This window comes from Chlorocebus sabaeus, chromosome 21 (genome assembly GCF_047675955.1).
Source record: "Chlorocebus sabaeus isolate Y175 chromosome 21, mChlSab1.0.hap1, whole genome shotgun sequence".
In the NCBI taxonomy this organism is placed as follows: domain Eukaryota; kingdom Metazoa; phylum Chordata; class Mammalia; order Primates; family Cercopithecidae; genus Chlorocebus; species Chlorocebus sabaeus.
The window spans coordinates 74,818,061-74,831,781 of record NC_132924.1 but is presented as its reverse complement, the minus strand read 5'-3'; the positions used below and the strand labels follow the sequence as shown (position 1 = coordinate 74,831,781).

Here is a 13,721-nt window from a genome sequence, read left to right as displayed (position 1 = left end):
GAGTTTTTGTTACCTGCCAGGTGTTTATTTCTCAACAAGCTTCTTTTTGGGCCACTCTTGTCCAGTCCCAGTGGTGTCCACACCCAGGCCAATGTTTATAAACATCTCACTAGAATAAGCACAAATGGAAATAAAGTTGTTTTCTGTAGCTGAGAGAAGTCTGTATCTCTGCTGGCCTTGGTGAATGAATGGATGTCTGTGAAACTTTATGAAAGGACAGCCACTGAAATATCAGTGAGCAGCCTGGACATACAGTCCACACCCAGGCATCAAATAGTAAAGAGATTATGAATGAGGCAGGCCCCTCTCCCCTACTCCCATGAAATGCTCTGCTCAGAAACTGTTTTCTTACTGTAGAAAGTGGAGTAGTTTAAATCCTCCCCCTCACTATTTTGGGCAAGGTTGGAAGATGATGGCATTTATCTTGATTCTGTATCTGTAGAATGCACTTGATCCTTTCCAAATGGAAAGAATGAGAACTCACTACTTTAGCATATTACTTGTTCAATAGGAAGCGACTATCTTGACATGGAATAGCATGAGATGTGGATCAGTAAGACAGAAAAGAGTCAGGGAGTCACACAGGACTAGGAGGAAGCTAGATCTCACCCCATATAACATTTCCTTATTCTGATCCAAGATATCATGAATCCTGCACCTAGCATCTTCCTGGCCTTCGCCTATTTAGAGTTTATGTTACCGGCCACATGATTATTTCTCAACAAGCTTCTTATTGGGCCTCTCTTGTCCAGTCCCAAAGTGTCCATGCCCAGGAAAGTGGGACTGGGTAAGAGAAGGCCAATAAAGGCCACACTCAGAGGACAGTGTGTATAAGCCCACATACTGTGGTATATTGTTACATACTTGTTTTGATTAATAGTTCAGTCAACTATGTTCATTTCATAGAGCATCCTTAAGTGACTTGGTAAAGGCTCATGAATGGAGGGTCTGCTTCCTGTGGTGATAATAGTTCATGTTTTCAAGCTCAGCATGTAGAGGCAACATGTTTTAAGCACCTTACATAGATTAGCTCATAGAATTCCTCACAATGACCAAGTGTGAGGGTGTTATTATCTCCACTTTTTCAGGTATAGAACTTGAGACTCTCATAGCTTACGTAGCTAGCTCAAGTCATCTAGTTAGGGAAAGAAGCAAAACTTGAGTCCAGGCAGAATGCCTTTAGTGCCAGCACCCTAAACAAGTATATTAATGCCACACTTCCTCTCATTATAGTCCTCAAGAGTTTCCGGTAGATACATGGAAGACATTAAATCTATAGCCTTCTACCTTCCTTTGTCTATGCCCTGGAAGTCCAAGCCTTAGCTTTTGTAGAAATACACGGATTCGGGATTAATTTTACATTGAGTTCTATAAAACATTTTTTGGAATTATTGACTATGAATGTAATTACAATAATGACAGCAAATGCTGCAATTATACCAAATGACATAATTTGGTATAAATGTGGGACGTATAAGGAAATCACTAGATTGCATAATTGTAGCACCATGATGAGGTCGCAAGGTTCCTTGTTAAATTAGATAAAGATGTGTATAACCACAGAGCACAGATTTAAGTTTGGTGGTGAAAGGAAGAAACTATTTAGACATCGGTTAAGATAAACCAAATTTCATTTTAAACATTTAAAAGTATCTCTTTTCAAAATCACATGTATCCTTAAGTGATTTGCTAAGCTTAAATAGGACTGGTTTTCCCATCTAATGTTCTTTGTGGACCAGATGAGTCAAATCCTAAATGAGGTCCTGCTCAGGAAGAGTCTTCTGCTTTGCTGCAGCCTCTTCCGGTCATGGGTTTCATATATCGCAGTTAGGGTAGAGTATTCTAACACATAAAATGGGATCCTGGAATACCAGTCCCAGCTCTGGGGACTTGGGCAATTAATAGTTTCAGTCTATCAGCAAGTAAAGACCATCTCTAACTGCTAAGCCAACTTGGCTAGCCTAGCTCTGCAAAAAGATTGTTAAAACCCACCAGCTTCCTATATTGGCACAGACATTTTACCATGTTTCATAGGGAAGTAGGCCTAGAGTGGTCAGATGATGGTAGAGATCTCCAGTATCTGAAGAAGATTCAGAAGCACCATTTTGAGTGATTGTCAGGTGTGGCAGAATATATACACAGTTTACAGAGCTTAAATATATGTGTGTACGTATATATACACACATATTTGTACACACAAAGACATATACACACACATTATATGTATATATACACATACATATTTTATATATACACATATATACAAAGCTAACGTAGATACACATGACACACACACATATGTAGCTCTGTAGACGTTACAATGTAAATGTAAATATATACAGAGTTAAATTTTTTGTGGACTAGATTTAATTTGCAGGTCAAGACTTCTGGACCTATAGTTTATATTATTTCTAAAAATTCCATGTTATGAAGACTACATAGTATTGTGGACAGGAGAAAAACAAAAGGTTTCTAAAGTAGTTTCATTACATTAGGCTGCATAGTGTTAATGTTCATTTTGCAAGTATATATTTTAAAAGGGCAGAATTGTTTTTATAGGAAGGTCAGATGAGTGACTCTTGTACTTGTGGGACAGACACAAGACAAAGGGATACAGAGGATTTATTTTTTTGACATCACAGACTTCTAGAGTTGAAAGAGATTTTGAGGTCACCAAATTCAACTTTTATTTAATGAAATTGCAATAGTAAGTAGAAATAAAGAAAGAAGCATAATAATTCCAACTTACAGGCTTTGGAGTTTTCCATGGAGAAAAGAAACCTGTAATAAAGAAAACAATATTTGAACTTTGAAAATATTGCCCACTGCCACTTACGGGTGGCATGATATTAAGATAATTGTAATTGATTTTAAATTAGTTAATAGCCAACAATAACAATAACAAACTTCTGCCTGGCTGTATCATTTTCTTCAAGGAGCTCAAAATCAAATAATTTCATTGGAATTGTACGAATGATTCTAAGAACATTCCTTATTGGGCAGCTGAAGATACTAAGGCACAGAGAAGGCAAGTGAACATATATCAAATGGTCAGGGCTTGACAAAGTTCAAAACTCAGTCACCCTTAGGGATTTCTATTGCGTAGCCTTAGTGGGAGAGAGAGAGAGGATATTGACATATATTTTGATTTCAAAGATAAATATCTTTGCTTAGTATAAGAAATGATTGTTTTATTTACCTGCTTTATGTGGTTAAAAATCAATTAATAAGGCTTCATTATTCCTAAATTTAAAAATAATGTATATACCTACATTATGAATTAGGTTCCACTATAAATTTTTGTGAGTGTTTCTCCACTGAGATTGGGAAGATTTCTATCTTTGTGCCCCAGTGCTAGCAAATATTTTGTGTGAAGAGCTCAAAATGTTTGTTAATTGAATGAACCATGTATCATGGAAGCCTTTTTTACCCAATGTATTGATCTCTTTCTATTATCACAAAATATAATGATTTGAGCGACCCTGCTGTGATTCAAATGATTAAGATAACTAAAAGTAAAGGACAGATTAATCCCCTTTTTAAAAATTATGATTTTAGCATATGAAATCAATTTTTTAAAGGTTATAAAAACAAGCTTAAAATAGAGGGAGAGGGCAGTGCCACATGCTGGCCCTAACAATCCAAAACTTAATCGAGCACATAGAACAAAATCATATCTTTTCATGTATCTTCCTTCTTTCAACAATTTTCACTTAAGTTAATATCAGGTAATTTCTGATAAAATCCCTAATAAAAATGAATATTGAAAACATGCCACATACTATGTTTTCATCTTTAAAGCAGACTTGTTCAAAATGGGCATAGTTGACAACTATTCCTCTTTCCATTTGTAGGAAATATCTGTAGAAATCGGGATACATAGTTATCTACACACATTAAGGAATCCAACTCAGCATGGCAAAAATAGTAATTGTACCACAATGCATTGTTGTGACTAAGTGATGATTAATTTTATGAAAAGAGTTAAACTGGGCTAGGTGCAGTGGCTCACGCCTGTAATTACAGCACTTTGGGGGGCCAAGGCAGGCGGATCACCCAAGGTCAGGAGTTTGAGACCAGCCTGGCCAACATGGTGAAAACCTGTCTCTGCTAAAAATATAAAAATTAGCCAGGCGTGGAGGCATGCACCTGTAATCCCAGCTACTTGGGAAGCTGAGGCAGGAGAATTGCTGGAATTTTGGAGGCGGAGGTTGCAGTCAGCCAAGATCCCACCACTGCCCTCCAGTCTGGGCAACAGAGTGAGACTCTGTCTCAAAAAAAAAAAAAAAAAGGTTAAACTATATAATCCATCATGTTTCTAAGCTTTCCTTAGAACCTAGAGTTTAGTTTAATGTTTAGGGGTAATAACCATCTTACCCAAGAAGCTTGGTAAAATTAGCTCTCTTTCTGTCTTACATATGCTGTTCACTATTTCTCTTTCCAATTAATAAAAAAATTATGTTCACTGTGTGGTTTATAAGGATTTAATTGCATCCTTTTTGGAAAGAGTTGACAGTAAAAATTACAGATAAATAAATACATCCTTGACTCATTCTGTAAAATACCAATGAAAACAATTCGACCATGGGTTTAAAAGTGAAACAAATTTTAACCTATTAGCTGATTGCCCATTGTCTTCAGTGAAGTATAAAATTTGTTTGCTGTTTTATGGAATTGCCAGCAATAGTACTTTTGAGAAAAGACGTCGTTTATATATTTTCACAATGTCAAAATATTCAATTATTTCCTGTACTTTCTTTGTGTCGTCACCTTCTTCCTGCAATGCCCAAACAGCCTTTGAGTATTTGCTATTTCACATTTGATGGGTGCTGGGATTCTTAGACTTTGATACAGAGGTATTGAAAATAGTTCCTCTTAATGGTGTTCTCATCTCCACATGAGACGTTATCTTAAAAGATGATTTTCCCTCCTATAGAAAATGTATAATCATCTACCCTCTCAGGAGTTACGGTGTCAGAACTAAAATGGTGCAAGCAGGAGCCTGGCAGAGAAGAGACAAGGAGAGAGGGTGTTTCATTTGACTGTCCTTCATCATGGGTACTTGGGCTCCTCATTCTTCTAAGGTTGATTCATTCAGTCTGACCTCAGACCATTGGTACAACCCAGGGCTCCTTTACTGCTCACATGATGGCAGTTTCTGGAATATTTCTAATGCTGAGTTGTACTGCAGAAGCTTCAGTCTCTGAAGCAATAGTAGCCCTTTCTGAATCATTGTTAAAAAGAAGTTGCTTGCTGCAGAGTAAGGAATTTCATGTGGTAAGAGAGAGCATCAGAATAATTTCCTAAAAAAAAAAAGCTATTTTTGTTTATTTGTCAAATTATTAATCATGCTACAAACATTTAAATTAAGATGAATGAAAAATATATATTTTGGATATACTCAATTTGGTCCTGATGAAGAGAGAAGGTCAAATTTTCTATGTGATTAAACTCCAACTTTCTGTTCAACTTCATGGGAAGTTGTGGGTCAAATCGCTATAAATGTCTTGTATGTTTTTGTGGGGATGGCCCCTCTAGGAAATCTAATCTATTTCAATTAAAATTAAAAAGCACTAAAGGCCGGGCGCGGTGGCTCACGCCTGTAATCCCAGCACTTTGGGAGGCCGAGACGGGCGGATCACAAGGTCAGGAGATAGAGACCATCCTGGCTAACACGGTGAAACCCCGTCTCTACTAAAAATACATAAAAAAAAAAATGAGCCAGGCGCGGTGGCGGGCGCCTGTAGTCGCAGCTACACGGGAGGCTGAGGCAGGAGAATGGTGTGAACCCAGGAAGCAGAGCTTGCAGTGAGTGGAGATCGCGCCACTGCACTCCAGCCTGGGCGACAGAGCAAGACTCCGTCTCAAAAAAAAAAAAAAAAAACAAAAAAAACACTAAAAACCAAATCAAAACTTTCAAATCCTTGAAGAGACATGCTGGTTATTATATTGAGCTTATTTCTGAAATTATTCTGGTAGGGCATAGATCACAAAAGCAAGATAAGACTTCCGTGATCTAGGAAGTTTTGCATATACGTGTATTGTGTGTTGAATCTCCACACTATGTGAATGGAATAATCTCTATTGGGCATGATTATTTAAAAACTGCTTGCTAAATTTTGCCTTTGCTGCTTGCCTCACAGATCATAGGGACACTATTCCTCTCATTCCCCAGAAACTACTATACCTCACTTGGCGTCCTAGCCTTTCTCAAGTCTAAGCATTTTTCTAGGCTTGGTTCATCTGAGAATATTAATTTTGGGGTACCTCATCATCCATCTTCATAGGGAAACAGGAACAGAGATACAGACAACCTTTTCTTCAGCCTTTCTGAGTTGAGGTAGTCCATTACAAAACCAAGTTTATAGAAAAAGAGCCGTATTCTTTAAAATAGTAGTAATAGTAATAGTTTGTTTTAGTTTCTGGCCTTTATTTCCCCTACTTCTATAGAAAGCTGTATATTAGAATTCTCTGGTAGGATTAAATTTTTTTTTATAATGACCTGACTCATGTTTTTCATACTGGTCATTTATTGACTTTTATCCTGAGCCACTTGTTGTGTTTGAGTGTGCATTTGTATGTGTACAAATGCAAATGTATTCATTTGAGCTTCAGTCTTATGACAAAAGCAAAAGAGCTCAAGATACAGTAATAAGTTATATGAAATATGGATAAGAACATAAAACAAAAAAGAGAATAAATGGAAAAATTTAGATGTAGCTAATATAGAAACTAGATGTGATGCATTTTTAAAATTTATTTTTTAAATAGATGCATTTTAATATAAAACACAAAACTGAATTACACCTGTAAAATCTGTCTTCTTTGGAACCAGAAATAAAACTAGAATATATTTGTAACTCTGCATCTAACAGCACACTGAGATGGGCAGAGAAACAGACACACATTGCAGATTGTTTAGGCAGGAAATCCTGGTACTTGAAAATGACAGAAGAAAAAAGACAACACTGATTTCATTATTGAAATGTAAATTGAATCTACATGTCAACTAGATACAATTTTTTTTCTTGAGACAGGGTTCCACTTGGTCACCCCAGGCTGAAGTGCAGTCGTGTGATCTTAGCCCACTGCAACCTCTGCCTCCCAGGATAAAGCGATCCTCCCACCTCAGCCTCCCGAGTAGCTGGGACCACAGGCACCTGCCACCATGCCCGGTTAATTTTTGTATTTTTAGTAGAGATGGCATTTCCCCATGATGATCAGGCTGGTCTCAAACTCCTGGCCTAAAGTGATCTGCCCACCTCAGCCTCCCAAAGTGCTGGGATTACAGATGTGAGCCACTGCGCCTGGCCCTATGTTGTGGGAAGTCAGAGACCCCGAACGGAGGGACTGGCTGGAGCTGCAGCAGAGAAATTGGCTAATCACATTAATGATTTAAGACAGTCTGTTATTTGGCTTGGGGATTGGCTTATGAATCTCGAACATTGCATGCAAATGCAGTGCGATTGGAATACTTCTGATTTCTGTATCACACCATATTCCTACAACGAGACTGATCATTCATGGGAAATGGTCAAAGGACACCTTCTGGGTAGGGAAGATAATGTATCCTTGGACAAAACCAAACTAAAGAAACAAATTTTTGAAGCCTCTCAAGCTCATTTATCCATTTTTCCTGGAGCTGAGGCATTAGATCAGGTGGCAGAAAGTCTTTCTGGACTAAACCCGACTTGGATTAAGTCTACTGGGGGCTCCACTATGGTAAATTTTGGAATTATGTTTCTCTGTTTAATTGACTTGTTTTTAGTGTGCCAGAGCAGCCAAAGTATCCTGAATCAAAATTGAGAGAATAAACAAGGCTTCGTCGCCATGGCACATTTATATAAAAAGAAAGGGAGAGATGTTGCTGGAAGTCAGGGACCCCAAACGGAGGGACTAACTGGAGCCATGGCAGAGGAACATAAATTGTGACGATTTCATGGACATTTATCAGTTCCCAAAATTAATACTTTTATAATTTCTTATGCCTATCTTTACTGTAATCTCTAAACATAAATTGTGAAGATGTCACGGACATTTATCAGTTCCCCAAATTAACAGTTTTATAATTTCTTATGCCTGTCTTTAATCTCTTAATCCTGTTATCTTTGTAAGCTGAGATTGTATGTCACCTCAGGACCACTATTCTACAAATTGATAGTAAACATGTGTGTTTGCACAATATGAAATCAGTGCACCTTGACAATGAACAGAATACCAGCGATTTTAGGGAACAAGGGAAGACAACCAAATGTCTGACTGCCTGCAGGGTCAGGCAGAATACAGCCATATTTTTCTTCTTGCAGAGAGCCTATAAACGGACGTGCAATTAGGAGAGATATCACTGAATTCTTTTCCCAGCAAGCAATATTAATAATTAATACCCTGGGGAAGGAATGCATTCCTGGGGGAGGTCTATAAACGGCTGCTCTGGGAGTGTCTGTCTTATGTGGTTGAGATAAGGACTGAAATACGACAGGCTCACTAGGGTGGGGGAAAACCCCACCCTGGTGAAATTAAGGTCAGACCATTTCTCTGCTCTTGAACCCTGTTTTGTGTTGTTTAAGATGTTTATCAAGATAGTACATGCACAGCTAAACATAGACCCTCATCAGTAATTCTAATTTTGCCCTTTGCCTTGTGATCTTTGCTTTGCCCTTTGCCTTGTGATCTTTATTGGCCTCAGAAGCATGTGATCTTTGTGACCTCCTCCCTGTTTGTACATCCCCTCCCCTTTTTAAGTCCTTAATAAAAACTTAGTAGTTTTGTGGCTCAGGTGGGACATCACAGACCTACTAATATGTGATGTCACCCCTGGAGGCCCAGCTGTAAAATTCCTCTTTGTACTCTTTCTCTTTATTTCTCAGACTGGCCAACACTTAGGGAAAATAGAAAGAATCTACGTTGAAATATTGGGTGCAGGTTCCCCCAATAGCCCTAAATACATTTTTTAATGAACTGCAGAAATATGGTTGCCAGATAAAATATATACCCAGCCAACTTCGAATTTCAGAGAAAACAATGAATAATTTTTTGGGTATAAGTATGTTCCATATATAGCATGAGACATATACTACATGGGACATACTGCTATTAAAAATTATTTGATACTTCTGGAACCTATTCATACTAAAAAATTACTCACTGTTTATCTGAAATTCAATTTAATTAGGAATTCTATTTTTTTATTTGCTAAATCTGGTCATCCTATGTAGGGAACAATTTATATATGTCCCTGGTAACCATTTTAAAATAAAAACACAATAGTAACATCTACTGTAAGTAATATTTATTTCATTCAAAAAAAAAAAACCCCTGAAAATATTTACTATTTTCTTTATTGTCAGGAATCTTGATTTCGAGAAACCTTAGAACATTGCATTTGCTATACAGATCATTACATTGTGCTGACTGCCTTCTCATTGGGATCCTGGACTGAGGTCACCTCATGCGATACAGGATGCCATGGCCAATGCTAGTGCCACAAAAGGCCATTTTCAAATTCCTTGATGCAAATTACAGAGTGGCTCTTTTCAGAACTTACTTTTCCTGACACATGATAACCAAAATGAAAGAATATCAGTGTCTTTACAGCAGATCTGAAGTGGAGATCTCCTATCTGGGTGTGCATTTGTGTGGTAAGAGTTTTATTATTATTTATTTTCACAGGGCAAAAAGATTATGAACTTTCTTAAAATCACCCCAATTCAAATAAGAGTTCAAAATACAATGAAGAGCAACTGTAATCCATCATGATATTGTGAATTTGGAATAACACCAAGACAACTTTTCTTTTTCTTTTTCTTTTTTTTTTTTTTGAGATGGAGTCTTGCTCTGTCACCCAGACTGGAGTGCAGAGGTGTGATCTCGGCTCACTGCAATCTCTGCCTCCTGGGTTCCAGCAATTCTCCTGCCTCAGCCTCCCAAGTAGCTGGGACTACAGGTGCACACCACCATGCCCAGCTAATTTTTGTATTTTTCAGTAGAGATGGGGGTTTCACCATATTGGCCAGCCTGGTCTCGAACTCTTGATCTCATGATCCACCTGACTCGGCCTCCCAAAGTGCTGGGATTACAGGTGTGAGCCACCGTGCCTGGCCACCAAGACAACTTTTCAAGATTTTCAGGAATTTTCCCAAACAGAACTAAGCCTTTCAACATCCCTCTGTATTCCAGTTGATACACTGAACTCCCATTTGCAGAATGTGAAATAGTTTCTCCTTTAGCTCAAATACTTGCTAGATCATATGATTCTGCTTTTGAAGATTACTGTTACAACATCATGTATTTCATAGGGGATTCTGCAGTTACTAAAAATGATGGAGATTCTGGGGAAACACTTTCTAGTTCTCTTTTTTTCAAGCAGCAAAAGAGGAGTAGGAATGACTTTTAAACAAAGATATGTTTCACTACTGATTTCCATGCCCTTGGTTATTAAAAGCTGTGTGTTCTGTTTTACTTAAGAAAAGGAGACAAAATAATTTGAATACACTTGACATTGTTGAGCTGTACACTGAGATGTAACATAAGTTTCATGTTACATGTATTTTACCACAATTAAACTTTTTTTCAAGCAATAAAAGAAAAAAGTGAAAAGAGAGAACAAAACTGTGCACATATCACATGTGTAAGAGATAAAAAAGAGAAAGTAATAATGGAGAGAATTTTTTTTTTTTCCACAGTCCCTGTGATGCCCTGCTGGAAGACAGGAACTCACATGAACACCCACACAGACCTTTCTACTTCTTAAGTTATCCTTTCTTATGAAGGACTGTAGGAAATAAACGGAATTCACATTCTCACTACATTTCTGAAAATATTTCAGGGATTGTGAGAAACCCTTTCAATACAAGAAACTGTTTTTTAAAAGTTTCCCAAAGAGGAAAAAAAGCCCTATGGCTTTTATAATCTCCATTTAGGGTTAATTTGTTGGAGAAAATACCACTAATAAAATTAATCTTTAATTTAAACATCCTCCTATTCTCCCAAAGCCTGGAAAACAGACCTAAGCTTTCCATAAAAAGTTCAGCCTTTGGTAAATGTAAGCCAGCAGAGTCATGAGCTAATTTCCATCAGAACTAGTTCAATATTATTCACTTTTTTTTTTCTGGTCTTTGGCTAATTCATGTATTCCTTATTAAAATTCATTAAATGGGTTAAGCCCTGCAGTTCTTTGAGATAATTTGTTTAAGCTGCTTGAAGTGGGTAAAAGGGCAATTTTTCCTAATGAAACTGACCTAGGCTAAGAAAATACCTGTCCCTTAGCAAGTGCGGAAGACACACTGCTGCCAGTACTCAAACATCATGTCACTATGTGTTAGCCAAGCAATGCCTTCAATTTGCAAAGAAAATTTCACATGGCTGCCGTCTTTGACCTGAAGAATCTGTTTTTTTTTGGTGGTGGTGGTTGTTATTTTTTGTTTTATTAAGACAGAGTCTCACTCTGTTACCCAGGATGGAGTGCAGTGGCCTGATCTTGGTTCACTGTAACCTCCGCCTCCCAGGTTCAAGCAATTCTCTGCCTCAGCCTCCCAAGTAGCTGGGATTACAGGTGCCCGCCACCATGCCTGGCTAATTTTTGTGTTTTTAGTAGAGACGGGGTTTCACCATCTTGTCCAGGCTGGTCTTGAACTCCTGACCTCGTGATCCACCTGCCTCCGCCTCCCGCAGTGTTTCTGTTTTTGTTTTTGTTTTTGTTTTTTTTAAATATGGGGAGCTGAGGCTTTCTCTGCAATGCTTTAGAAATGATCCTTTCTGTATCTTTTAAATAAAAGCGTTTTTCTTAGAAACACTGTAAAATTGTTTTCAAACAGCCATTTCTCCCCTGGCTTTGTTCCTTATGGAGAGAGCAATCCAACCATTTCAAGTAATCCCAATGACTATCGAAAAAGATAAATCTGCACATATTGTCTTCTGATAAACTCAGCTACATAAAGGATAGGTTCAAAATAAAGCAGGCAAAATGAAAAGCCTTAAACAGGAATAAAGGAAGGGACTGGAAGAGGAAGAATTGTGCTAGGAAGGCTAAAACTCAGAGTGAGGTGAGTCTTGAAGAAAATATTAACAACTACAAAGGGCTTTTTATTTACGTTCTGAACAAGATAAGAGGAATAAAGAGAGAAACCTGCTCTAGGTTTATGGTACACTGTAAAAAATTGGCAAAGAAAATGTGGAAGGCTATCAATACATGCAAATGGAAAACTCTAGTTCTGACATTTTTAAAAAAATGGTGAATGTACAGCATTGATTAGTTTTTTGGTTTTGAGAAATCCATCTAGAAAGATTTTAAAATAATTTAAGACAGATTACATGTCTGTTTGCTATTTTACACCAACACGAAATAAATCTTTATTGAGTTGTTGGTGTCTTATAAGCATCATAAATTCAATACAGAAATGTAATCTTTTATCTTTCCTCCCAAATCCACTCTTCACTCTTTAGTGTTCCTTATTTTGGGAAATTTCACCTGCCCTCTGAGTTTTTAAGACAGGAACTTGAAAGTCTTTTTTTTTTTGAGATGGAGTCTTGCTCTGTCGCCAGGCTGGAGTGCAGTGGCACGATCTCAGCTCACTGCAACCTCCAACTCCCGGGTTCAAGCGGTTCTCCTGCCTCAGCCTCCCAAGTATCTGGGACTACAGGCACGTGCCACCATGCCCAGCTAATATTTGTATTTTTAGTAGAGACGGGGTTTCACCATGTTGGCCAGGATGGTCTTGATCTCCTGACCTCATGATCCACCCACCTCAGCCTCCCAAAGTGCTGGGATTACAGACATGAGCCACCGTGCCCGGCCTGAAAGTCATTCTTAACACTTTCCTTTCCTTCCTTACCGCCAAATTTCTCTCTTTTCTATCTCTGAAGTTTATTTCAAATCTACTTCTGTTTACCTCCATGGCCACCATTATAATTCATGCTCTATTTTCTCTTGCTTGAGCTGAAACAACAGCAAATTTGACGATGTCATTGAATTTGCTCATGCTTGAAAATCCTTCTGTGAATTCCTGTGACACTTGAGATGAAATGAAAAACCTACAAGGCTCTGAAGAAATTGGCTCCTACCGATTCCCTGGCCAGTGCATGCATCACTACTCTTTAATTGTTGAAGTTCCTTAATCCAGGTGTTTTTAACCACAGGGCCTTTGCACGAACTCCTTCATTTGTCCACTCTTTCTTACTCTTCACATAGTTATCTCTGACCCTTTTTTATGTGTCAGCTAAAGTATCACTTTCTCAGAGATGTCCCTGACCTTTCATTGTTAATCAAGTTTCCTTATTATACTTTTTCATTGTATCCTGCAGTTTTCCTTTATATGGTACTATTTGTAATTATATTTATTAGATCATATTTATTAATGTCATAATTTTATAATTATTAATGTCCATATCCCCCATTACAGCATACATTCCATTAGTGGAGATATTATACCTATTTTTTCATCATATATTCCTAGTACTTAGCAAATACGTGGCACACAGTGGATACTTCAATAGACCTAATTGAATGGCTCAGTAATGGTAGTGAAGGGTGAGGAGGGTAGGATACAGAGACATAGTCAAAAGATACTCCGGAGAACTGAGGAGTCCCAGAGATTTGCTGGGGATGAAGAAGTGCTATAAAGAAGAAGATGAAATCTATGATGACTTCTAGCTTGGAAACTTGCGTGGATGATGGTGTTACTGGCTGAGATAAAAAAAAAAAGAGGCTTCTTTGAGTGGAGTCT

At 37.8% G+C, this 13,721-nt stretch overlaps 1 protein-coding gene across 7 annotated transcripts in view; it reads right to left on the bottom strand.

Annotated features, from left to right (window-relative positions):
• The window catches only part of MAGI2 (membrane associated guanylate kinase, WW and PDZ domain containing 2), a 1,465,424-nt gene that overhangs the window by 189,681 nt on the left and 1,262,022 nt on the right, over positions 1–13,721 (bottom strand). For all 7 annotated transcript variants that reach the window (XM_073009192.1, XM_073009190.1, XM_073009193.1 and 4 more), the window contains one exon: positions 2,750–2,781. In XM_073009192.1, the coding sequence (XP_072865293.1) occupies positions 2,750–2,781 (32 nt within the window). The remainder of the gene's footprint in view (positions 1–2,749; positions 2,782–13,721) is intronic.